Consider the following 26,713-nt stretch of genomic DNA (forward strand, 5'->3'; position numbering starts at 1 on the left):
CATGGCACAATTTATGTTTTACTCAAATGAAAAAATAATAACAAGAAACTGCCTTTCTTTTCCATATGCTTTTGTAATTTTTAGCTTTTCTTTTTCATGATTTATAGTTTAAGATTCTGTGTTTTCCAGATAAGGCTATAAAGTGCTAGAAACAAAAGAGAAACGGTATCCAAAGCTCTAGGCGTTTTTACTTGTGGAGATTACTTACGGAATTTCTACGTATGCAGAAGGATTGCTTACTTATGCAGTTCAAATATAATATGAAAAGTTGCATATGATTGAGCGTTTGAGATGGCATCTAAATAAAATAGTTCTACTTTAGCTGAATGTTTTACGTTACATTTAGTCACCCAAAATATGGTTTCTAGCCCGTTTTGGCAATTCATCTACAACGCCGGACTCTTATAATACCGATTTAAATGTTAAAGGAAAATCATAAAAATTTGCTACGCAGATTATATCGTTAGATGCCAAAAATGAAAAAAAGTAATAATAATGTCACAAATTGTGATTGTTTACACGTCAAAGTTTCATGATTTTTCTTTTCAAATCTATGGCTTTGGACAATTAACCACATAAATGTAGTCAGATTTTGAAAAACAGTCACAACTTGACCAAAAAATGCTGGACAATCACAATATGCGTCGCATAATCATCATGTACGTATATGTTTATTATGTTCGACACAAGACCATAACCACAAATATTAATCCTTACTTCCTACCCCTTGTTTCCTCTTTGATCTCCTCAATGAATGCGATTAATTAGGAAGATGGGGAATACTTAGACTTGGTGTGGGGGTTGCAGACAAATCAAGTATATGTCAAGATAAAAATTCATAAATTGAGATAGCTAAGACCCTTATACTAGAGATTTTGTAAAATTCAATTTATATATCTGATTTCATTCTTCTCTTTTGAATTCCATAATTTTTTTTTTTGTATTTGTAGAAAGCAAATTAAACTTGTAACAAAAGTGAGATATTATTGAACATTGGCATGAGAGGAGAGGGGAGAAATAAACACAAGAGTCAAAGTCATTAAGGTTAGTTGTTCTCAGAAACTAATATTTTTGCGTGTGTAGTTAAACTAAATCCTAACTACGTGCCCTTGGTCAGGCAAACACAAACAACTCTCCCTTCTATCTTTATGTACGTTGGTAGCTCCTCACAACTACCAACTCCCCTCGTTGTTCTTATGTTTAATAAGAAGACACATATAAAGATTTGTTTGAATTGTCTATACAGCTAGTTGTTATAAGGATTTAGTTGCCCTTTTTCTCTTAACAACCGATACTAGTGAGACAGCTAAGCTATCTCCTTACTTCATTCAATCTTTAACAGGTCTCAATGTTGCTCCTCATATATATATATATATATATATATATATTTATATATGAGGACGAGAGAGAGAGAGAGAGACAATGAGGAAAACCAGTTCTATTTTGAGACTGGTTTCTTAGGTCAATTTCTTGGATCCACCATTAATTTTATAATGATGAAGATGATGACTGTAGAAAAGAAAAAAAAAAAAAACATATTAGATAACAAGATCAAGTAGGTGAAAGGGTGAAGAAGAAAAGACAGCGAAAACCCAGGTTTAAAATATGAACAGTTGAATATATATATATATATATATATATATAACCTGAACTTCTATTGGAGCCTAAAGCGGGATTTTAGGGCAGGAATCATTTTGCAAAAAATACTACAATTTTCATACGAAAAATATACGAATAAGCTTTATTTCTAATTTTAAATCATAAAGGAAAAGTCTCCGCTCAAATTTTCTTAGATTTTTTTGGCAACTTTGCATGATTTTCCTTTCTTCTTTCTCTACTAATATTTTGTTTTTTTTTTATTAAAAAGGTTGGTATTATGATTAGCTTCTTATTATTTTAATTAAACATTCGATGCCACCATCTATTTAAAAAATCACTACCAACCAAACCATCTCCACTTTTCGTCTAACTGGACAACTCATTTCGCATCATTGGCATCTATTCCGTTGCAATTAAAAAATGTAAATATCAAGTTATAAATAACTTTACAAAGAGGCAATTGTTCTTTAAAAAATAACGAGCCAAATGCGGTTTAGTCATATTTAATTATTCAAAAGCTGCACTTGATGGCAAAATTTAATTATTAAGTAGTGAACGTAGTAGCAAAGTTATAATAATATGCGATGAACATGATTCGGGCTGAACCCGAGTTGGAGTTCGGCGGAGCCGCTCGCGGGCAGCTCCTTGATCTGCCCGGCTGCCCCCACAAGAGCTGGATTGAGGTCAATCATTGGTGATCCTGCACGCCATGGCCGGGTTAGATTAGATTATATTAGATTAGATTTGCCTTTCATTACCCAAATCTAGGGCTGCACACGAGCCTAGTCCAGCTCGAATTTGGGCTGCACACGAACCTAGTTGAGCTCGAGTTCGACGCGACTAAGAAAACTCAAACTTAAACTCAATAGAACAAGCTCAAGCTCGACTTGATCCAACATCGGGTTCAAACTCGACTCATTTAACTTGTTTATCTTAATCATGTCTCATTTTTTTTTAACTTGTTAACTCGTTTAAGTCTATGAACACATTAATTTGTTATTCTGAGCCGAGTTCAGTTCTTACAACTCAACTTATTTAACATTTCAAACTTACATTTTGAACTCGAGGTCGAGTTGGTTGGACTTGTTGTGCAGCTCTACTCCAATCCCCTTTAGTGTGCAGATTCATTGCCGGGGTGATAGGCTGCCCATTTCAATTAATTGGTGGATGAAAAAAAAAATGTCTTTTTTTTAAATAAAAACTACAAAAAATTTTAAATATTTTTTTAAAATAATTAAACGAAATCATTTTACCATTGAATCTTTTTGAATTGACTGATGCACCGATTTGATGTAAGTTTAAAAATCTTCAAGATTCTTCGACATCCAATACATTAAGATGAGACCTTTTGAGAGTTAGAATAAAAAAGGCTGGATCCTATTTCTGGCATAAGATCCTTATTTGGTAAACCATGAGTTTTCTTGTCACATCGGCAAAGTTCTACTGCATTCAGAACAACCAATTGGTAGGTCTAGAAAAAGTTCAAATTCCCCAAAGAGTATAAAGCATTGGCTAAAGTTGAACAAACCGTGTCCCCAGTGGGCTCGATTCCACCACTCCCACAGGTCGAGGTGGGTCAAGGATAGCTGACAAAACCGGATGTTCTATTTAATCGGGCCGCCTGGGTCCGGGCAAGGTAGGTCGTTGGCGTGGTGTGAGCTGGGTGTGAGCTCAGAACCCATCCTTTTGGTGCTTTGTTTGTGGGTTGGGGCCCTTTAAAATATGGGTGGTGTAGGTCCCTTTAGAGAGAAATACAATATGAGTTGTCAGTCAAAGTCTAACATGGAACTGGGTTTGAACATTGAAGGTGGACTGTTAAGCACCTAGATTGGAGTTCACATCCACTCAATTAGAACCTAAGAAATTCAAATCCATTTTGCAATTTTGTTTGGGTGTGCATGAAGGTTGCTTTAACGGTTTTTGAGAAGGTTGTAGGCAGTCAGTTCTTAAATCTTTATGCTATAACAAAAGAGTCGTCGACATGCAAGTTGAAGCATAGTGAACTCCTACTCATCCATGAGGTCCGCTACAGTGAACCGGATCGGGTCAAATGGATAAGCAAACCGGACCAGTGGGCGCTCACGGCCTGAGGCTCTCCGGCTCACAGGTGCCACGTCAACTATATTCAACGTAACCACGTCAGACGGAGACAGTCGAGAGAGATGGTTGCAGCCTGGCTGCCGGAACAGGTCACCGGCGGGGCCCACGGGAAAATGGTAGACGGGTCAGGGACCCCACAAGGCGGGTGTCAGGGCTTCTCTTCCCCCGGTCTCCTTCTATACAAGAAGCGCTTCGGAGGACCGGAACTCGATCGGGAGGTGGGAAGGAGTAGGACCCTGATCGGACGAATTAATCCGGCGCCGGAATAGGTAGCAGGAAGGAGGAGGAGAATTCGCCACAAGAGCCATGGACCCGTGCAGGTTTGTGCGCATCACCGTATCTGGCCTCGCCCTTAAAATGCCGGCCACCCTGAGGCCGTCGCGCTCCGGAATCCATCCGTCGGCCACGCCGCCGTGCTACTGCGAGATCCGTCTTCGTGGTCTCCCAACGCAGATGGCGACGGTCCCGCTCGTCTCTCCGGACACTCCCCCGCCGGACCCGGGGGCGTTGGCCGCCGGCTTCCACTTCGAAGAGGCCGACCTCCGGCGACTCGCCAGCCGGGGGTGGCTGCGATCATCGGGATCCGCCTGGCTCCGCATCTCCGTCTTCACCGGCAGGAGAAGCGGCACGTGCGGAGGGCCGGGGACGGGGAAGTTGGTGGGACACACGTGGGTGGAAATGGAGCTGGAGGGAGTGGGGGAGCGGCCTCGCGTGTTCAAGAGCGGTTGGGTGAAGATCGGAAAAGGCGGGAAGGCGGCGGCGGAGGGAAAGGAGGAGCAGGAGGAGGAGGAGGAGTTATCTCAACTGCACCTGGTGGTCCGAGCCGAACCGGACCCCCAGTTCGTCTTTCAGTTCGGCGGCGAACCGGAATGCAGCCCCGTCGTGTTCCAAATCCAGGGCAACATCCGGCAGCCGGTCTTCAGCTGCAAGTTCAGCGCCGACAGGAATTCGAGATCTCGGTGAGCTTCTCTTCCTGTTCTTGCTTCATATTATTTTCCCTGATATTTCGGGTCCTTTCTGGACGGCCTTCGCTTTTCCGCCAGCCGCTGGGGCAAGGGTACTTTTGTCAATTCTTTAGACCGCCGGCTTGACGGTGATGTTTTCATGCTGCGTTAGATTCGCAGCAGCGCTTTTCAAATCTCAGCATCGTGATCTTCTTGCTAAGCAAAAGTCCGGCAATTTGGCATAACTTGATCTTGAAACATTCTGTTTGGAAGCTAGGAACAGTTTTAGATGATCTCACGTTCCGAAATTATTGCCATAAGCCATGATGAATACCGCGATATTCGTGGTGTGACGTGCGTTTGGCTTGTAGACCATTAATAGTTTTGCTTGGAAAACGCTGACAAAGTTCATGAACATGGTCCCGTTTCGCGGATGCCTGGCCATACAACGGAGTTTTGCAAATTTATGAACTTGGTCATGCCTTGGTCTCGTCCATCGTGATTGCAGTTCCTGTTTGGAATTTGAGGCCTTATCACGCCGGATCGTGTAAAGAAGCAGGTCACTCAAGCAGCATAATCGTATGAGAAGAAAACGAGCCCCTCGTTTGATGAAAAAATATTAGAGCTTTTTTTCAATATATATATATATATATATAATATAATATAACTAAATAAAATTGCCAGCCCGTCAGCACCAATTGGTCGCGACATTGGGCAGGGGACCATCCGTAATGGCATTTTCATGGCAGTACCTAAATAATTTTTCAATCCGCACAGGCGCCCCCATGCATGTTATCGACATCGTGCGTATCGGTGAATATATATGACAGTTTGAATGGTGGCATTTTCAAACCACCTAGCCATTTCAGAACGAAAATTGACAGTTAAGGGAAAACAATATAAAAAATAATAATAGGCATTTATGTCATGTCATGTAGTATTAGTTCACCTCTTTTTTCCTTTGTTTTATATGTACTGATTCAAATCGATGGCCATGAGTGATTCTGGATATCACCATAGTCGCCTAAGAATTTTGCATGTTTAAGGTATATGTGAGCGATGAAAAACCCAAATTCTACCCAACGATATTTTCAAATAAATGCAGAAAACATAATTTTTGCCTTGCCGTCCAAACACAAAAAACAGGTTCTAGAAACTGTTAAGAAGACGGGTTATCCCAGTTCATATTAAATTTGGGGCTTCAAGGCTTATCTAACTGGGACACATGAAACGAGTTCGCATGTTCATTGGCATGACCTGCGCTAGAGATTCCGTTCTGGCGTATTATTTGACTCCAGGCTTTTAAAAACATGAATTTAGGCAATAAAATTATACATTAGGCATGGTTTGAAGCATGCCTGAAAAGAGTTTGTCAATGGTATGGAATGTTAGTGGGTGATCGTGTAAATGAAATGCATTGTCTGATTCAGGAAACAGAAAAGCTTTCTTGCCCTCGGCCAAATTCCAAAGATTTCTTTAAACAAGTTTTTTCCATCGATCACATTTTTTACAAAGAGCTTGTATGTCTCTGATGAACCTCTGTTTCTTGCTCGTGTCTCTACATCGGAATAGCTCTCTGCGGTCAGATCCGGGAGGCAGCAGAATTTGGTCTATCAGATCATTCGGAAGTGAAAGGGAAAGGCCTGGCAAAGAAAGAAAAGGTTGGATGATTGTCATACATGACCTCTCTGGTTCACCTGTAGCAGCTGCCTCCATGGTCACACCTTTTGTTGCATCTCCTGGTTCAGACCGGGTTAGCCGGCTCAACCCAGGGGCATGGCTAATCCTTAGGCCCAATGGGTATGCAGGGGAAGGTTGGAAACCATGGGGCCGGCTCGAAGCTTGGCGGGAGAGAGGGAGCAGTGAGGCACTTGGTTATAGGTTTGAGCTCAACAGTGGCACAGTAGTTGCAGAGTCCAGCATTAGCACCAAGAAGGGTGGCAGGTTTCTGATTGATACTACCACAGGTAGAGGCGACCGGTCCGTGCATTCACCAGTTTCGAGTCCAAGATACAATGGCGAGACTGCTTCCAGTTACAAAGGCTTCGTTATGGTTTCAACCGTAGAAGGGGAAGGCAAATGCAGCAAGCCTCATGTACAGATTGGATTAAAGCATGTGAAATGCATTGCTGATGCAGCCGTGTTTGTTGCTTTATCTGCTGCTGTCGACCTGAGCATGGATGCCTGCCGACTGTTCTCACACAAGTTGAGGAAGGAGCTTCGAATTGGGCAGCATGAGAGCAGTTTTTAGGCCACACGTCATTGAGGACAGAGCTCTCTTCTGGATACAAATCTCAACTCGAGATTTGGTCAGCTGCTATGTCTGTACAATCAGGGAAAGCAGTTTAATTTTCTTTCACAATTGGATCAAATTTTCTGGTTTTGGTTTTGTTTCATTGATTTCAATATCTCCTCTCAAAGGCGGAAGCGTGCTTGAGGTATCGATGTAACGAAATGTTGAAACGTCTGTAGAAATGTAAATTCACTTTGTACTTCTTTGCAAACTCATTGCAATGAACAGCAATGGAGGAAGAACGTCTAGAGAAATAATTCACAGAATTTCAAGAAAATAACGCTCTTGATTACAAGTTCTCCATCTCCGATCCCGAACATCATTTCCCAAAGCCAATACATGCGAAAGTGGGAGTTGAATTGTCGAAAGCATTCTTTGCTCACTCGAGTTTGATATCATAAAATTTAGCATTTGACGTAATCCTGACTTTCAGTTCCTCTCTTCAGGAGGATGAGGTTTTCTGTTTTACATATCTGATCTTGTTTCAAGAAGATAAATTAAAAACAATGAACAAGATTAAACATGGATTCAATAACACGTATATTCATGTGAATTCACCACTCAGAACCAGTGATGCCTGCGTGATGGCTCTGGCAGCTCTCCAAATCTCATGCTGAACATGCTTCCATGGGTCAAGAGAGTTTGCATTCTTGGCCTCTTCAATGGCATCATCTATCCCAGGAAAGGACTTGGACCCATAATCATCCTGCTTGGATGGCCCATATATCTGTACAGGTGAGGCAGATCAGCGACTGTACAACTTGGGGCTTGGTTTCAAATATAGCATCTCAAAATGATGCCGAAATGTTGAAATTTGAAAATTGAAAACAAGAATCTTGTAAATTAGGCACTAACAAAGCCTCCAACGTAACAGCCGAAGCCAAAATGAGGGAACCTACCAGATGCTTGTACCAAGGTCCTTTGAAGAGCCCGTCTGCATCTGTGAAAGCACGTTCAGCCATCATCATCCTGTCATTCAAGTCTCTTACCGGCAAAGTTTGCGTCTTAGTCCACTTTGAAAACCAAGCATCTCTTGCAAACTCCTACATTTTCCGTTTTGTGTCAAGCATTAAACAAATTAAGGATAGAGCTTGACATGTACCACAGTGGATTGAAGCTATGAAATTCACCTTCTGCTTGTTAATTTCGACGGCGGACTTTCTAAGCTTCTCAATGGATTCGTATAGCGGGACAAAGCTCACTGACTTGTCAATTTCCCCTGCTTCAAGTTCCTTAGCACTTGACTGTATCCACATAAGCATATTGGCAGTGTCAGTGTCGGTGACCGTATGCAGTTTCCATGCACGTGTATGCATGTGCAGCTCATACCTTATTTACTGGTTTGTGGCAACCAATTCTATCCACATAAAATGACATTACAAATAAGATTACATGTGTTGGAACAGAGAGCCTGACTCCTGAAAGAGTATGTCTCTGTTCATTAAGAGTTCCTGTTCGGCTGTTCCCATATATTGTTTGTTTGCTACTGTAATGTTTAAACAGGAATAAGTGATAGGCTGATAGCTATACCATTTCCTTGCCCCAGCCATCCCAAGCACCTCAGACAGATTCTTAGAAGGTTCAACTGAAGAATGATCATCCCATGTTGGGCTTCCTACAGAAACTTGGTAAACAAGTGCTACGCTCTTCATGAAAGAGGCACCTTGATAGTTCTGATGCAGATAAAATTACTTCAACGGGTGAGCAGCTTCTACCAGTCTTCAACTACACTGATAAGGGGGGTTTTGTCCGTCGTCGAATTCGCAGAAATGCATTGCAGTTTACGGTTTGTTGGCATGAAATTTACCATGCAAATCGTCAAAGGTTCTGTTATTGACTATGTGTTATTTCAGCCAAAAGGCTGTGAGGATTTGGTGAAGAAAAACAGTAAATATGCCTACCTTCTCTTTTTCTAAAGCTAAAGTCGTGTGGTAACTTATTTTTGTTGGACCCTTTAGAGTCCGTTCCTGTCTTGTTTTTCTCTTTGCACTCCCCATAATCAAATTCTTGTTTCAATTTCAGTTTCTGAAATTGCCGCCTCGACAGGTTATCAATATCTGATGTACTAAAAGTAAACAAAAGATTAAACTTTCGGATCTGTAACTGAAAATCACTAGTTTCTTTTGCCACTTAAATCGCTTTGCCAAGTTCTTTAGCTTGATTCTAATAAAACGAAAGCAGGGTAAGTAGGGCACTTCACTCCAGACCAATCAAGCCAATGTGTTACTACTTCTTAACTTGAAAGCGTGTAAGGTGGAATCATTCAATGGAGTATATGCCATAATACTAACTATAGAAGCACGTCCACATCCATCTTATCCAACAGCACAGGACCCACCTCTTAAGACTTTTCCTCTCTAATTAGATCGATCCTCAAGAAAAGGATAACTATGGTGCTTTTTGTCAGCAATCGGGTGCTATACGTGAAACTTCCCTTTCATCATCTGCAACAAGCAATAGTGAATCATTCGATACAAGAGTTCCTGATAGATATTTGTAGTTATAGCAGTATATCAAATATATACAAGTCTTATGTAGACGAAAAACCTAGCCTTATTCCTATATTGGGACATCTGTTAGCTAATCTATAGCCGGCCTAACCTAAAGATAGGACAACTCTTGACTGCGATGCTGGTCCTTAGAGCATGACTTACCAATTTGTTCATTCTAACGGCTCTAGTCGCTTCCGCGGCATAATCTCTAGCTTGAATTTGTCATATTAGAGCTTTTCTCTTTGTTCCATCATAGCCACCGACTTTAATATTATACATTTTTGCGCAATAAAATTTGGTTCCCCATGCCAAAGTAACAATTTTCTAAGAGAAGATTGTTAGATTTTTATCTCTTCAGTGTCAGGTTTTTATCTTTTCAGTTACTTTAATTTGAGTGATTACTTTGGATAGAATATCTTGGAATTATGGAAGGTGTTCCATCTTTACCGTGTTTGTGGTCCAAGTCTAGGCAACTTTATCTTTTATGAGGCTGAAGAAGTAAGAGATAAAAAAGATTGCTTAACATGCATATCCCAACATTCGTGTGCCTGGATGGCCGCATATGTGTGTGGACATATGCGTACATGCAATCACATATGATTAGTTTCTTATAACCAAAAGAGAAAAAAAAAAGGCATATTGCCCATGAAAGAGAAAATAAGCCGCAATGAAGCAAGAAAAGTTATTTCACCTGTAGTTCAGTGGCATAAGATAGATAATTGAAGGGCAATATCTTGTCATCTGCTAGCCGTAGTGCAAGTAATCCCCAAATGCTGGCAGCTTAGAAGTACAAAAAAAGAACAGATTAAAACCATACTTCAGTAGCATGGATACACGCAAGACTGTGTCAATTCAGATCTGGGTTCAAAATGGAATAAAGAGGAAAAACATGAAGGATGAAAAACTGTTCTTAGCTAAATTTAGCACGAAAACCTGTTCCATGCATGGTAGTAATGGATGCATCCTATAAACTTTTCTATGCATATTTTACTTTGGCAGATAATTTATCTTTCCAACATCTTGTTCCCTTAATCTTGGGTATGTGAAGATAAAATATTAGGTCTAACAGACAAAAAATCTGGTTGATATCCATTTAAAAAGCAATAACGAAATCAATTTTACAACATTACTAATCACGTACGGCAAAGTAGGATTGTCAGCCTTTAGAAGTTAGCTGTAAAAGGGATTCTTTTTTGTGACTTTTAACACAGTATTCCATTAGAATTATGATTTTTCAAAGGTTAAGCAATTCACTCCGGAATTTCTTATTTTAAAAAAAACTTGTGAAATGAAAAGCTTGATCTTGGAAAACTTTTTAAAATTTCAACCTGTCAAATGGAGTGCCACGACAACAAAACAATATACAAGAAAGCTGGTCATCGCAATTTCTGCCGCTAACTTGGCTGATGTACCTGCTACATGTCTCCTGAACATTGGATCCCCAAATTTCTCCATCCACTGATAGTCATCATAAATGGAGTGATACACAGGGTATCCTAAGAAAAGGAAGAAAGAAAGAACAAGAGCAGTATATTAATTCTCTGAATGAGATATAATTTGCTAGCAATGCATCAAAGCAATTTGAATTATAGAAACACCGAATTTGTGAACTTGGCCATTAATATTTTAACTATGTGTTTGTGAGTGCGTGAATGCATGCCTGCACACTACAAGCATGAGACAAAGAGACAGACCTCCTCCAAAGAACATATCTACAGCTGGAACACCAACATGTTGCACAAAAGGAGCATAGTCCGAGCCACCGCCACCTAATCTCCCAATCTGCAAGGCCACACCAGTTAGAAATGCACAAAAAAGGATCTTCTTAGACTTTGCGAGACAAATATCTGGTATCTCAGACTAATCTGAGCTATACGTACATACATACATAAGCACATAACTGTGTGTGTGTGTGTGTGTCAATATATATATATATATATATATATATATCCACAGACACAAGATTGGATCTAGTTGTTTATTTCCGTAAAATTCTCTTGAAGACAGTTATAGACATGGTCCACCAAATCTTTACAAAATGGTATCTTACAAGCGGAGTGTCCCCAGAATCTATCCATGCGTCGTAAACAGTTCTTGAAGAGTTATCTGGATCTTCAACCTGCAAAATACCAAAAACAGAAACGGTCATATGACCTTTAGACCTATCACCAATCATGGTTTTGGTAGCAATATGGATTTGATCCCAGCACCAAAGCTAGTGCGAAATTCTAAAACTAGGGAATGACAGGCACGTGTTACCAGTTCCAGTCCATAAATTGGATCTGGACTCTGACCTGGATCCACATGCATAATTTTCCTTTCCCCAGTTCAAAGAGACTAACTAGACCTTCTCTTGGTTGATGCGGGAACTGGGTCAGGTCATAATGACTCAACCAGATCTGATCCAGTGGATCTAAGAAGCTCACCTGTTGCGTGACTTGCTTGAGGATGTCATCTAGCTGGGGGGTTGCATAAGCATGGAAGCCTGGTCCGGCGACTGCAATGTCTACATTTAGATACGCAATAGCCTTTGATCTCAGTACCTCTCTGTTCTCTTCAACCCACTCTGTTGATCCGATCTGAAACAATGTCCACGATTCAGGAGTAAGATGGATAAGAATTCTCACAAGGAAAAACATCAAATTCAATTTCTGTCCTGATTTGAGATATGGCCCCATCCTTCTTTTTCTGTCCTTTTCATACTAGTTTTGAAATGATCCTGCCTTCAAAATATCATGATATTTTCATGGTATCATGACATTTGTACATCATTCTGAAATATTCAATCTCTCTTTGAAGACTTTTTCTTTTCAAAAATGTTGAAGACTTTTTCTTCATTGGATTTTGCTGATATAACTTGCAAGCAAACATGCCTAACATTTCCGAAGTAGATACTTGGGGAATTTTTTTTTTTCCTTTGAGATCCTTTGCTTTTGAATTTGGAGAAATAATGCTTGAACTGTTCGCTAAACCTTAACTCAATGAAGTATCAATTACCAATCCATACTCCTCTGCGTCCCAATTACACAAGATAATGCTTCTTCTAGGCTTCCAACCTCGCTTCATCAGTTTTTCCAGCCTCCCACTAATCTGGAACGACATGCAAAATCATTACAACTTAGACTAATCAGTCAGCCAAGTCAATCTGATTGAAGTCCAAAACCAATAAAATAAAGCCTGATTTAAAGAATTAAACAGAAAAGCACATGTTAGATGCATCTGCATCTAAAATTTCTCACAATTTTCACTTCCAAAGAAACAAATTTTGTGCAGTAAAATTGGCTTGTCTTCTGTTAATCAAGTATATGTATCTCATTTCTGAAAGAGTAGAGACAGACTGTCTTAGCCTTGCTACGCACAACACAGAAGATGATGATTCACTTAAACCGTGTCTTTGAACAAAACACAGAAACCAAGTACCTGTATTGGTCATTTTCGTTTTCCAAAGTTTGATTGAAATCAGCAATGTCCCTTTAACTTGTACCTTTGCAGCTAGAAACCATATCCAGTAAAAAATGAAACAGCGTCAAGATTCAATGGGCTTTACCTCAAGCAAGGTAGCAGTACCACTATTGGGATCAACTGCGCCATATGTCCAAGCATCTCTATGGTTTCCCAATATAACGTACCTGTATATCAAACATGTCCAAAATTTATAAGAGGGTGTGACCTTTTCCAAGAATATGCCCAATTCCTACCAGCTATCTTCTATGTAAATGCTAACAACAGAATATGAAAATTTTCTTTTATTTCCAGATTCTTAGCTAAAATATAAATGTCTTCCCCATAGAAAAAATTTGTTTAAGATAAGGGTAATATCTAAACATAATGTAACTGGAATTCAGACACAAGGATCTGCAGGTACAGATAAAATTAGTGCTCATCCTTTCATAATGTCACTTCTATGCGTGAATGACGTGATGAAGAAGAAAACATATTTCTCTCTCATCAGGAATTTCACCACCAGTACCACAGTATGATTAATCATTTGGACAATGCATTTTCCTGGTTAATACTTCCTACCGCTACTAAGGTTTCATCAGTGTAGCAGTAAGATTCAGCCTTGCTCCGGTTTATGTCATTCATAAATCTATTTCCCTCCTGGACTTTTGTGATAATGCCAACCTTGCCGTACTTAGCCATTTGATTTCGCTACTATTTCTTTGTTTTTCCCCATTGATAATTTGATATAAGGTCTTCTGCTTTTCTGGCATCATCATCACAATAATTAGGTTATGCTAAAAATGGCATATTTGCTCCCCAAGCCGCTAGTTGGAAAACTAATGCAGTCCATAGGAACCAAGGGATCAAGAGTCTAGCCAAAGAATTGAAGATAAAGCTTAATGGGGTAATGGGAAAACTTTTCCTTCCAATCAAATGTTGCACTCAAATGATTTGGCCAAAACTCTTATTTAATTTTACCATTCACTATAGAACTTAAAGTGAGGATGGAAAAATCAGCAAGCATGACAAGCAATCTAATCTACCAGCTAATATGACAAGTGTGATCTAACCATTTGCAATATGATTATTGGATCTTATCATGCAATTTAATTTCCATCTAGAAAGCATCTACTCCCACAGCCTAGCACGACGCTGATCTTGGGTTTTCTCCTTTGTCATCACCATGTGACAGGAACAACTGTCCAGCGTACAAATTCAGCATGTCTTGAAACTCAGTCAGAATTAGGTATATGCATTTCTTTTAATACTAAAAACTGACTCCACTTTATTAATTTTCTTCGGTTCATGCACATTTTGTGCACTTGCTAATACAGAAATGTTTGAATAGCTGGATTATGCATGTCTACGTGAGGCCATGACTCAAAAGGAGGGGTCTTCCTTCTACTGTAGCTTGCGGCGAGAGGTTAAATAATTTGAACCGTCAATTCAATCTTTTGCTCTAATCCACTAATTGCTTTTATGCCTCTCTTGTCCGTGGTTAGATATGGTGATTAGGCTACCTGAATGTGACAGCCATCAGTTCCCTTTGGCTATTGGGGAGCATAAAACTCTGCACATCTGGAAGACACTGAAGATAAAGGGGAGCATAAAACTCTGCACATCTGGAAGATACTGAAGATAAAGCTAGAAAGCAGTATCATCAGGACCATCAGATATCTATTTCCACACAAGTTCAAGATGGAGTCTTTTGTCCTTTCAGTTTGCACAAGTCAACACAATGAAGGTATAAAAAATTGATGAGTAGCTAAGTCTATGTGTGGAGGTGCTTTTTTGCACCTTGAATAGGTTTTGCTGTCAGGAAGCGTCACTTTCCAGCTTTGCTACAGCTGTTGGATCTGAAGCGCTATTAAAACGCCAAAATAGAGTTTGAAGTCGGCCGCCCTATACCACATTACAGTACCATTGCCAAATGAAATTTATTGTAAATCTGTCTCATATTGAGACATGGTTGTACCAAGTTTTGGCAACAAATGGAAATTGTGCTCTCAATCTTATGCAAGGCCTCTCAGAGAGCCAAAATGTTCTGCCTTTTCCTGGAATTCAACTTCATTTCTAAGATTGACAGAAGGTCATGGGGATGCTACTTTGTGCTGATACTGCTTGCAAGACTCGCAGAGGCATTAATACATACAACTTATAGTCTATGATGCTCAATCTTAAGCTTCTTGAAGTAGATAGCATGAGTAATTGGTCACTTGTAAACCACTCAGAAATATACGGCTTTCATGAGTTCTTGTATGAATATCAAATGCAAACCACTGAGGTGTCATCTGGAGGACTCTCATTATCGTCAACGAGATGTAGTATCTATAATCACCCGATCCCCTGGTCTAGCTGATCCAAGACAAAACCGCTCTACAGGCTAAATACCAACGGCAAGGAGAAAAGCGTTCCATAAACATATGGTGCTAATGAGCTCCCAAGTTACTATTTAATTACTTCCCTGATTGTTGTTGCATTAAGCACACGTTAAAATTCAGTTTGAACATTATTTTGTATGCACTAGGTATATATACCTGTCCGGCTCTTCTGTCCCTCGAATCAGAGCGAAAACATTTTCGATCGTCGTGATGCTCTCTTTTGCCTGCGAAATTGCAGCAACATGAAGAGTATAACCATTAATACAAAAGAAAACTTGCTTACAAAGAACAAATAACAAAGCGAAGCATAAATAAAATGAGTGAGAAGAAAGCGCCATGTTATACGGTGCTACTGCATTTGGCTTGCATCAGTACAGAGGAAGTGCAAAGAATCCACTAGATCAAATCTACAGAGTCGAATGATTCTAAAAAAAACAAAATTCTTCAAGAAGGTACTTCTTGGTCTCGAAAGTGTGATCAAGTTTTTAGAAGGAACAACATGTATGCAACCTACATGAAATTTTACAGGTCCAGCCAACTAACCAAGCCTACCAGTCCAGGCCCTCTGTTATCAGCACGGATCTCGCTTGAACTTTTTTGTTTTTGATGTTCTGTGCATTTTTGTCGGCAGATCCTCAAGAATAAAGTGATACATAAGAACTAGAATAACATAGTAACTCCAGTAAATTTCAACTTGTTATTTTCAAGATAAAACAAAAATAACCAACATATCCTTAAAAACAAGATCATCCAGTAGTAATTGCTGGTTAACGCTTGGCCTTAATAAAGCATGAGCAGGTTTGTGAAAGAGCAAAGGTGGTTCGATGAAACCTGAGCTAGCCCTATCACCACACCGCCACCGCCACCGCCACCACCACCATCAAGTTAACATCATCAATACTGCAACTTACATCGTGTCATGTCGCGTTGTCCCATCATCCTCACATGCAATCACTGTCAACATCGCCATCCTCATCATGTCACATAATTGCTATCAGCATCATGAGGAAGCACATCATCATTCACATATACCCTTTTGCACAACGTGGCAGCACAGCCAACATAACCATGATTCATTACCTGCGTTCCCCATCATGTGCCAACAAACAATGTCATCGTCATGCGTCATAATCAACACCATCATCATCAAATCTTGCCATTCATATAGAGGACTGTATCCTCTGGGCAATCATAAAGATGGAAGATTTACCCCCTTCTCAGTTTGATCTTTTGTGATTAAAGGACATCATCAAATGCAAGCCCACTAAACTAAGAACAGGTGGTATCGACATTCTTGTCCTGGACTGAACCGCAAGGGCCAAGGGGACAGGCTGTCCAAAAACATCTTGTTCTAAAACAGCGTGACAGCTTGTCCTCGTGTACACAGTGCTTCTCTCCGGCGTGTTTGATTTGTATGGAGACTGTCACAACAGTGCAAAAGGCAGATGTACAACAAAAAGGAAAAAAGGTGTTCCTTGTGTTCATGATTTTGGTGGACATGAACATGAACGTGAACCCGGAACAGGATGCAGGAATGCCCGTAGGGTCTGCAAATGGAAACTGGGCTTGTTTGATCCCACCCTGAGGATGCCAAGAACCTGTTCCTGGCGTCCTAGGAACAGGAAGAACAAGCACGTCCCTGAGAGTAGCCACATTTGCATCAACATGAAATAGACATGTTCCTCTGAAGTTACAGGGGCCCCAAGTCTTCTGGCTGTCTTACACTGCATTTTGATTAGACAAGCACATTTGGAGAATTTGGTAGAGTCTAGATGATTTACATGAAGGCCCAGACTATACGCTAAGCCAGTCTGTTTTTCAAAAACTAATCCACTTCATCTAGCGCAACTAAGATCAAGCTACAATGATCACGCTGTGTTCCCTACTTGAACTAGTAAGCTTGTTAAGATGATCCAAACATGGTTCATATGTTGATTTGGACCTGCTAGCCTGGAATTTGCCTGCATTTCAATTCAGATTTTATGTAAGTTGGTGCAACTTCTGAATCTCACTGGATGTCATAAGTTCAAAAGCCTGAGGTTTATAAGGTCGAAACTAGGCGAAAGTTTGTTGGGTAGGATGGTTCCTTTAAAGCCCAAACTAGTGTCTTTCTCTTCTAGAGAGTGTATCCTTTTCAGAAAGACACATATACAAAGAGGCGCATATTCTTGAAATTTTTCCATGGTTTTCACCAAATTTGACTTGAAAACCTGGACATAAGAGCAGTAATAAGAGAAGAGTGCAACTTAATTGGCTTTAAGTAATAACAAGTAGGTAGGAAAGTGTCACAACCTAAGCCAAAAACAAGAGAAAAGAAGCAAACAAACTTGAGTTAAATGCATGAGAAAGCGATGGCTCACCACATTTGACTCAAATCAGGTTCACACACGACTCAAGTCCAAACTCTTCTTGGGACTCAGCCGAACCAGTGTTTGACCCGTGACTTGGAGGTGTTCGACGTCCTTGGAAGCTGACACAGAGCTTCCAAGTTCCATCCATGGCGCCCCAAAAACAGAAGGTGGGGAGAAAAAAGAAAAACAAACAGAGGTGGGTTCCACATGTGAAGAACGAATGGAAGAGCATCCAAGGCACCCTTGGCAGTTTATGAAGAAGGGCTAGCCCACACATCATCTGCTCTTTAGGAAGTCCACATTATTTGAGTATGGTATCATCAAGTGGTCCAAAAGGCCACATCTAACCATGCTCCAAATTTAGAACACCTAACTCTTTAACTTAACACTATTTCTGCGTCACATATACTATTTGATCATTGAATGAATGCAAATGTATCAGCTTTTTCTGCAAAAAGAAGAACACACCATTAGGGACAACCACCTAAAAGCACCTTTCTTTACGAGAAAATACAGTGACCGTATACCAAAAACACATGTTTCACATTGCCTCGGCTTAACCACGTTTTCCTGCTACTAAGGGAAACCATTCTTCTTTGCTTTCTCCATGATTGATCAATTTCAAGTTCTCATCTCATTTATAAGCAAACAGAAACCCAAATTTATTGGCTTTACTGCTAAAAAGGCAGGGTTCATAAAGATGTGTGCATTGTCAACATTTATGAGTTGCTCAAGTGGGCCTTAAGCTAAGCTCTGCATTACAGCGCTTACATATATTATGTATAAAATCTAGTAAACATTTGGGCATTCAATAAACAGTTACATATTCAGTAGATGGAAGACAATACAAATGATTCACCAACCATAGCCTAATGAGTGAGATTTGGTATTGAATTCTATGGACTACTGCCCATCGTCTATTGGATGAGATTTTCAGGTGATTAACACCACACCATCGGAAAAAGAGGCCTGAAAGCCTCCCAAATTTCTCTTATCTATGGGATTTTGAGCTGCTTCGGCATCAACAATGTGAGTAATATTGCACCCTATCACTTACAAGACATAGTGCCTATAAGAATCGACAAGCTATTCTATGCTTCTTGGAGGTCTTCTTGAGGCTCTATTAGATGAAATTTGACAAGACTTCAAGAGTGAGAATCTTAGACATAAGAAAAGGGTATAGAAGCATTAGAATTTGTAGCATATCCTAAACTCTCAGTCATCTCCTCGAGTGAAAGATGGAGAAAAAAAAAGTATGGGCAATTTGGAAGTAGTATAAATGCAAATGCCAACACCTTTTTCTCATTTACTAATAAAATCTTATCTTTCAAATTCAATGAATGATAAGCAGTCGTCCCGGCCCCTAAGTCTTATCCTTCAAATCTCGTGCGATGGATGATAAACTATGTCCATGCCTTTCCTTAGCTAAATCTAGAGTTTTCATCTTGTCACATTGGGGGCCCCTATAAAGTTGTTTCAACACAAATATCTCAGCCACAATTTGACCTCTCTCTCTCTCTCACTATCGCCTGGTTTTGCAATGTTGTATTGTGTGATTACCACCATGCAGTGTCAACTTTCTTGAGAACTTTGAGCCCTTATTTATATATATATAATGGCTTTCTCTATTTAGAGTTACCTGCCCATCTAACTAAGGTTGAGGCACAAATGAATGATTCGGAGAAAAACAAGTTGAAACTGTATGAAATTTTTAGCATTCTTTTTTCGTTTGTTTTTCTTTTGACTATCCATCATGTTAGATCAGATAACTTTAATGAATCAAGTGATTTGAAAAGTCAAATATATGTATATATATATATGAAAGATCATTTAATGTGTACATCTACTAAGGAGCACATCACATATTCATATGGTCCTTAATATATAAGGAGACGTGGATAGGCGCCGCCAGCCGGAGATATCTTCAAAATCAGGAGTGACAAAAATTTAAGACGGAAAAGGCAAAAACCAAAGGAAAAGAATGTGGCCTTTTTCCGCATAAGTTGCCAGTGGGTACGGCAAGGGGCCACCCTGAACCGCCAAGTTGAAAAATCCAACGGCCGTCCTTCACCACCGCCCACCAATTGGAGGTAGAGCCGTGTGGGCAGCTAACTTCGAATCCGGATTCTTAAAATCCAACGGCAAAATAAAATAACCAAAATAACGCATTATCTAAATGCTCAATAGGCACGATTTTCTGCGTTAGGCAACTAATAAAACTTCAACTTCACGTTAAATTTCTAACGTTTCGATTGCTGAAAAAGATCCTGATATTATCTCGGTGTTCGGGTTAGTAATTAGTATGAGAACCCGAACTACTTTTCTAGTTCTCCAGTCATGAAACACAATATTTTTCTGGTCCACATGGGAACTATCCACACTTATTCAGGTAAACTCTGGAGCCGACCCAGCGACTACGTGTCTAACTAAAAGGACCCAATTCGGATCCAGATTACTGATCTCGAAGTCGAAGCTAAACGATATTAGCCTCTTCAATCTAAAACCGAACCGGATTTATGCCTAATCAGGTTTATACCGGATTTTGTGGCGGGTCGAAGATACCGTCCGTCCATCTTCAGTTCCAGCTAAAATCGGACGGTTGATAATCTACCGTATTACACCCCCAAAAAAAATAGAACCAACAAGAAAGAATCTTGCATGTCCACGATCAGGAAAATATATAAATCCACTTACTATATACGTTAGGTTGAGAACTGCCGGACCCGGTCCAAGTCGATAAACCGGTACGTCCAATAGACCGTGCCACGCCTCGTCCGCCACCGGCCCACCAATCTCCTTCAAGATGATCGCCGCGTCCGCCGCGGAGATGGGAAGCGACGGTATATCCGCCACTGCACCTTCCGGCGGCCCGGCTCTCTCGCATCCGCCGGCCATTTCCAAGGTGCTTGCCCACCCGGGCGTCGTCGGATCGCCCGCACCGTTATATACTGTGCCGACCTGTACTCCGCTTGGTGGCATCCATCTCGACTCCGGGAACCACCCGTCCGACTCGGAACCGTAGTCCGCCGTATCGGTGTAGATGACCACTCCGGCCGCTCCCGCGTGGTGCGCGTTCTTGACGATGTCGCCGCGGTGTATCTTCCCGTACCGAGCGACGACGACGGAGCGGGAGACGTTGATGCCGAGACGCGCAAGGGCGGAGAAGTCCTCTCGTCGGCCGTAGTTAGCATAGACGGCGGGACCCACGGCAGAGCCCGAGGGGGCGTAGGCATGGAAGGTGGGTACCACCTCGTCGGAGAACGGCGAGGGGTGACCGGGAACATGGAGTTGAGTGAGCGGGAGGGCGACGGGAAGGCGGAGTTCGGGGGATGAGAGCGTCAGGGAGCGGAAGGAGGGGAAAGTGAGGAGGACGTCGTAGCGGACGGAGTGCGTCGGCAGGGCCGCCGAGGATAGGACGTCGCTGACGTACCGAGCGACGAGGGCGTCTGCTGGCGAGCCGGAGACGTGGGGGCGGGCTGTCAGGCGGCGGAGGTGATCGGAGACTGTGGTGTTGGAGGCCGGAGGAGCGGCGGAGGAAAGGAAAAGGGAGTGGAAGTCATTCCTGGGAGGCGCCGGTAGGAAGGTGGTGGCGAAGGGGAGGAGGACGGCCACGGCAAGGGAAATGAAAGACTTCCACCGGGACACTTTCGTCATTTCTGGCGATCGTCGTGGCGGTTTGGCTTACGTTTGGAAGCGGGGAAGGGAGGAGGTGGCGGACGAGTTATATTGCTCATGGAGGGGTATTTTAGTACTTTGGGACTTTGGAATTAGGATGGACTAGTCATTTCGGATGGCGATATTTTAAACAGCGAGCTCTTAGAAATAGAATTGCAGGGCGAACATGGTGCTGGAAAAGGAAATTTTTTACTTAACTGCGTGAGCCAAGAAATTATATTTTTAATTTAATCCTCTCTCTCTCTCTCTCTCTATCATTTCCTTTCGATGCATCCCTGTAAAAGTTCTGGTCTGTTCACCGGTCACGCTCGCCGGAAAGCGCCCATGTCTGGCGTGAGAACAATGTTTCCGGCTCTCTGCTGCTATCATTTTCGACGGCCTGTTTCTTGCTTTCATCATTTTATCTGGTTCGACTCTGTCACCATTTACGTGCTCAGATTGTTGCAACTTGCAAGCATCCGAACCCTCTCGCAGGTCGTTACCGATACAATGTCACTGATTAGTGAACGGTTTTTATCTATTTTGGCGATGAAACATTTTCCGACAGGACCTCGACGGAGAAGACTGATCCTCGAGGAGCATCTACTCGGTTTTTTGTCGGGATTGACTCTCATATGCTTCTCCCCACTAGCAGCCTTTCCTGCTCACCTTTTTATGCCCATCCGCTTCACCGCTCAAATGGTTTTCCGGCGAAGCGTCGCCGAATAAAAAAAGCTCGTGGCGGTGATCAATCCGAACGTGAAGGCAGCGTGCTTAGAGGAAGTTGCTGGGAAAGAAGGTGGGCTTAGTTAATTTCTATAAAAGGTTTTGAGGTGGGGACTTAAGCGACCAAGTAGTTTCAATTAATATTTTTAATAAACTTTTAGTATTTAGTATGTTTGTGACTAGTGATTAGCAACCGACCGCTCAGAAATAGTAATATTTCATTAAAGGAGAAACTAAAAAGTAAACGTAAAATAGTAATATTTCATTTGAGAAGAAACTAAAAAGTAATTTTTTTCTAATGCACTCTCTCATGGTTCAGTTCAGGCGGTTAAATGAAAAACTTCAAAAAAAAAAAAAAAAAAAAAAAAAAAGAGCATCTGCTAGTTATACGCTGATTTGTTGGCAGTGTCATTGTAAGTTTTTCATTCTTCTTTTTAAACTTATCGCTAGATTCTCGTTGTCAGGATTTGCGATAGCTTGCCGTCATTATGCGAGGCAACTTGAGTGGGTCGGCCCGTTATCACACTTTTAATTAATCAACTTGTTTCAAGTTTTCGACGAGCAAATCTCCCTAACGCTTCGTTTCCCGTACATATTTTAATGGCATTAGTTTACAGTAAACTTGAGGAGCACATGTATTGTTGACTTTTACTTCAATACCCTACCTAATGTAATTCAACTCAGGCTGGATAGAGGATTTCGGTTTATATATATATATATATATATATATATATATGTGTGTGTGACCAGACTATTTGAGTAAAGGATAAAAACCAAACTTCTTAAATTCGTATCAAAATACATTTTGAATAAAATATGAACCTTCTAACGTGTTTACAAACACTAATTTAATATAAATCATGACTTAGTTCAAGTCCTTTTTGTAAAAAAAAATTGATCTTTATACTACCAAAATTTTGATGTTATAAGAGTTGTTCATTTTTTAACCATTAAAATTTAAGTAAAAAAAAAGACAACTAACCTAATATATGTTTATCATCAAATCACTCTTAAGATCATGTTTATAACTCTTAAGATCATGTTTATAAGGTTAGATTTTAAAAAACTTAGTTTAATAATTAATTTCAATAAGTCTGGTTTTCATTTCTTACCCAAGAGGTATATTTTTTACCAACTTATATATATATATATATATATTTCTTCATCCAAGGTTTGAATGGAGAAATGCACAGACCTATCAAAGTATACTATCTAATGTATTGCATGAGGAAGGATGCTCAATCCCGTTCACATTGGTTGCATTGCATTGGGTGGTAGTGATGAGACCGAGTGCAATGGATGGCGTGAACATTTCACCTCCGCTATAAAATATGAAACGTTAAAAAACCAATTTGTCCAAAGCCTTTCAACCGGAAAAAAACGAGAAACAAGACTTTAAAAAACTAGTTTGTCGGGAGATATTCGGTTTCGAACCTTTTGTTCACCGGACTGGGACACTGTTTTTGGCTTGCAAATATAAAAAGACAAACAATGTCGGCAGTAGCCAAAAGCAGCGGTAAATCACTGTTAATAAAATACAACAGACGGCCTCTGAACGATGTTGGAAGGTTGTATTTTCTTCCATCTTTAGTTGCTAAATTGATTGTTCAACTACTTCCAGTTGATTTATAAGTTGCCTAGTTTTTGATCTCAAAGATCAAACAACACCGAAGTAATAGCTCCTAAGAATAAGATAGATGAGTTAAAGGAGCTGGTAGCAGTATTAACAGCAAAATAGTTGTCACTAGCCTTAGTTGAAGAGCTGTACATTCCCTTACACCTACATTGTGCTCTTAAATTCATTAATAAAGCGTAACATACTTGGATGCATGTATTCTTAATTGTTTTAATTTTCCTAGGATATAATCTAGCGTGAAAATGGTTAATAACCAAAATACCCTTCACTAAGTAAAAAATAATATTGTATAAGGGTAAAAAGGAAATTATGAAAAAGTTAAAAGTCTCAAAAATATATTTTTTATTAAAAAATTTCTAAAATACTCCAAATCTCCCTATTTTTTTCTTGGTATATATTGTGTTGTGGTGCACGCAACTCAATCTCAATCCGATGTCTTGGACTTAGGGATGTCAACTGATCGGATTCGGATCAGATACATCTTTAACCATATCCGTTTTTTTGATATTCATATATTCGGATTCCGATTCGGATTTGAATTCGAATAAAGCAAAGTCATATCTGAATCCGAATCCGAAATCTGATTTTACAATCCGAATCCGATTTTTATATTTATATCCGAATCCGAATTTTGAACCGGATTTTGCCATTTTTCAAGTATTAGATAGAGGATATTTGTCTAAAAATGAATCCGATCCGATATTCATGTATATCCAAATCCGAATCCGAATCCAATCGGATGTCATTTATTAAATCCGAATCCGATCCGATTTCTTAATTGGATATTAAATTTTTATCCATATCCGATTTTTCGGATCGGATCAGTCAGATATCCGATTCAAATCGGATATATTGACATCTTGGACTTATACCCCACGGTCTGGTCCTAGTGTGGCACGTAACCATGTGTTCTTTGTTTAATATTGACACAATATGTTGAAACTTGATAGGAAATTTTATGAGCTATTTTTTCATTTACCAATGACAGCACATAGTAATCCCTTGCATTAAGTATTAACACACGGAATAAAAGAAAAGAAAGGCTTCTTGGAGGCAAACTCACACCAATAATTTCATGAGCTTCAAATGAATTTTGTATAGAAAAATTTACATACACAATTAGTCGTAGTACGCATGCAGATGCGCACGCTCACGCAAAAATGCACGCACACATAAACAAACTACGTAGGCCACATTTATCAGATTACCAATCGTTTGGTTTTGCATGACGTCTAGCGATTTGAACTCTTTTGTATATACGCATATTAAAATATAAATACTAAGTACTAGAAGTCGATTAATATGATTGCATGACTCAGTTTCACACATCAACACACATAATTAAGTGGCTGTCCACTTAAAAATGTAACCACTGTTTGACTTTTTTAAGAACTATTTGCATATGGTTTTCTGTTGATTTTCCATTTTTTTTAAAAAAAAAGAAAAAAGCGTTTCATGCTTTTTTGATGTATAGAACTAAAAATATTCCAGTCCATTAATAACTCTTGAATCCCTATCGAATCTATGCATCAGCAATGGTTTTTTTCTTCTTTTGTTCCTAGGTTCTCGAATGTAGAAATGCGTATATCCATTGATTGTAATATATATATATATATATATATATATATATTGTTTGAGTGCTTCACACCTCAGTGTACAAAATAATTATCTAAACTAGCTTCCAAACCCTCATATACATATACCAGATACCAGATTTGAAGGAAATTATTACGCCAATGATTTGAGAAGATCACATGGTGCAAAAACAACTTGCAAATATAGAACCTTAGTTGTTTTTTCAAGGGTCAAAAAAAAAAAAAATCCTTCAAAGGAGGAGAGGGAAGGGAGAAACAAATGACTTAAACCAAATCCATTGATTCTTTTGAGGGAGACTTTAGAACTCTTGAAAAATCAATTTAACTTTTATAGTTGCAACTTAATTTCCACCATCTTATTTTCTGGGAATCGACAACATAGATAATTCTCTTCAAAGGTATGTTTTTTTTATAAATACATGCACTTGCACACACACATATCAAAGTCTGGTAGCTACCAGTTTTTCTACATTTGGTAAAACCTGCATTTTATTACTTCTGTTGGTTTCCGGAGTCATTTTCAAGTTGCTACTATAGATGAGCTAGGAAAAGCCACCCAAGCTGCAATGGAAGGCCATAAATATTCATTAAATAGTCGAATGGCTACAATTTCCTAACAGTCTGATACCTGAACAAAGCAAACCCGTAGTTGCATTCTGGGGGATGCATGATCCATCAAAATAAGACGGTGGTTTCCAGGAAAGTAGGTAACGTGAGCTACCACCGATCCTGTTCAGCTTTCTTTGCCATTTAAAACCTGTTTAAGTTGATCAGCCGAGCAACAAGCCGATGCAATTCTGCGATGAGTTCCAACTTTTGCCTTCATGACAATGTTCGCATCAAGAATCAGGTAAAGCAAATCGTTAAAATCTTTGAACCAGTGACAAGAAAGATTGTGAAGAGATGTTGCAGGTTTGGACAAGAAAGATGGAGAGGGTAACCTGTAATGCGACTGTATGTAGTTAGAGTACAGGTCTATAATGGTGGTGGTGATGACGGTAGCATTAGAATTATTCCTTATGCCTCCAACCCCTTCGATAGTGTTTTCTTTGGACAAATATTAGTGTGCCAAAATGATTTGTCTGGCTCCTGGCTTACATCATCCTTTGTCTGGCTCCTAAGGGCTATGGCCCCATCTCAAAAAAAAAAAAAAATTACATGTAAAATTTTAAAAAAACTTTACTTCTCATATATAAAAATTTTAAAAAATGATATTTCAGTCCAAGTCAAATTTAAAAACTTAATTGGGGCCCCACTTTTCTGGCTCCCCTCTTGCCTAACTAGAAAGAAAAACATGTGGTAGATCTTGGAGTTTGTGCTTTCCCAAACCCATGCGGTGATTCTGGGTGAGGGAGAGTAATAACCCTACTGCCCAGATGGAGTCGGAGCTCTCTCGTTTCTCTTGCATGTGGGTCTAGGGCTACTTCGATGTCTGGTGTAGACCAAATATGTATAGACTATTACAGTGCTTCTACCTTATATAGCACAAAAGCACAAC

At 40.0% G+C, this 26,713-nt stretch overlaps 2 protein-coding genes across 2 annotated transcripts; one reads left to right on the forward strand and one right to left on the reverse strand.

Moving 5' to 3' along the window:
- The first annotated feature begins 3,844 nt into the window (after positions 1 to 3,844).
- On the forward strand, positions 3,845 to 7,205 carry LOC116252499 (uncharacterized). The gene is made up of 2 exons (XM_031626811.2): positions 3,845 to 4,658; positions 6,216 to 7,205. Exons 1-2 carry the CDS (start codon positions 4,006 to 4,008, stop codon positions 6,892 to 6,894), a joined length of 1,332 nt encoding a protein of 443 aa, XP_031482671.1. The 5' UTR covers positions 3,845 to 4,005; the 3' UTR covers positions 6,895 to 7,205.
- Positions 7,206 to 7,290: 85 nt separating this feature from the next.
- LOC116247364 (probable glutamate carboxypeptidase LAMP1) lies at positions 7,291 to 21,303 on the reverse strand. The gene is made up of 12 exons (XM_031619527.2): positions 20,299 to 21,303; positions 15,410 to 15,477; positions 12,976 to 13,057; positions 12,426 to 12,518; positions 11,855 to 12,007; positions 11,479 to 11,547; positions 11,123 to 11,210; positions 10,841 to 10,924; positions 10,120 to 10,208; positions 8,067 to 8,180; positions 7,836 to 7,979; positions 7,291 to 7,663 (listed from the first exon to the last, which is right to left on the reverse strand). The coding sequence occupies exons 1-12, from the start codon at positions 21,256 to 21,258 to the stop codon at positions 7,481 to 7,483; spliced, it is 2,127 nt and encodes a 708-aa protein (XP_031475387.1). The 5' UTR covers positions 21,259 to 21,303; the 3' UTR covers positions 7,291 to 7,480.
- Between the last annotated feature and the right edge of the window lie 5,410 nt (positions 21,304 to 26,713).

The sequence above is a fragment of the Nymphaea colorata genome, chromosome 1 (genome assembly GCF_008831285.2).
Source record: "Nymphaea colorata isolate Beijing-Zhang1983 chromosome 1, ASM883128v2, whole genome shotgun sequence".
In the NCBI taxonomy this organism is placed as follows: Eukaryota; Viridiplantae; Streptophyta; class Magnoliopsida; order Nymphaeales; family Nymphaeaceae; genus Nymphaea; species Nymphaea colorata.

Excerpts from the sequence above, each read along its gene's own strand:
- LOC116252499 (XM_031626811.2), top strand. The coding sequence starts at position 4,006 with ATGGACCCGTGCAGGTTTGTGCGCATCACCGTATCTGGCCTCGCCCTT. Across the intron at positions 4,659-6,215 it reads GACAGGAATTCGAGATCTCG|CTCTCTGCGGTCAGATCCGG; the intron begins GTGAGCTTCTCT and ends ACATCGGAATAG.
- LOC116247364 (XM_031619527.2), bottom strand. The coding sequence starts at position 21,258 with ATGACGAAAGTGTCCCGGTGGAAGTCTTTCATTTCCCTTGCCGTGGCC. Across the intron at positions 15,478-20,298 it reads TTCTCAACCTAACGTATATA|GCAAAAGAGAGCATCACGAC; the intron begins GTAAGTGGATTT and ends GCAATTTCGCAG. Across the intron at positions 11,211-11,478 it reads ATTCTGGGGACACTCCGCTT|ATTGGGAGATTAGGTGGCGG; the intron begins GTAAGATACCAT and ends GTGGCCTTGCAG.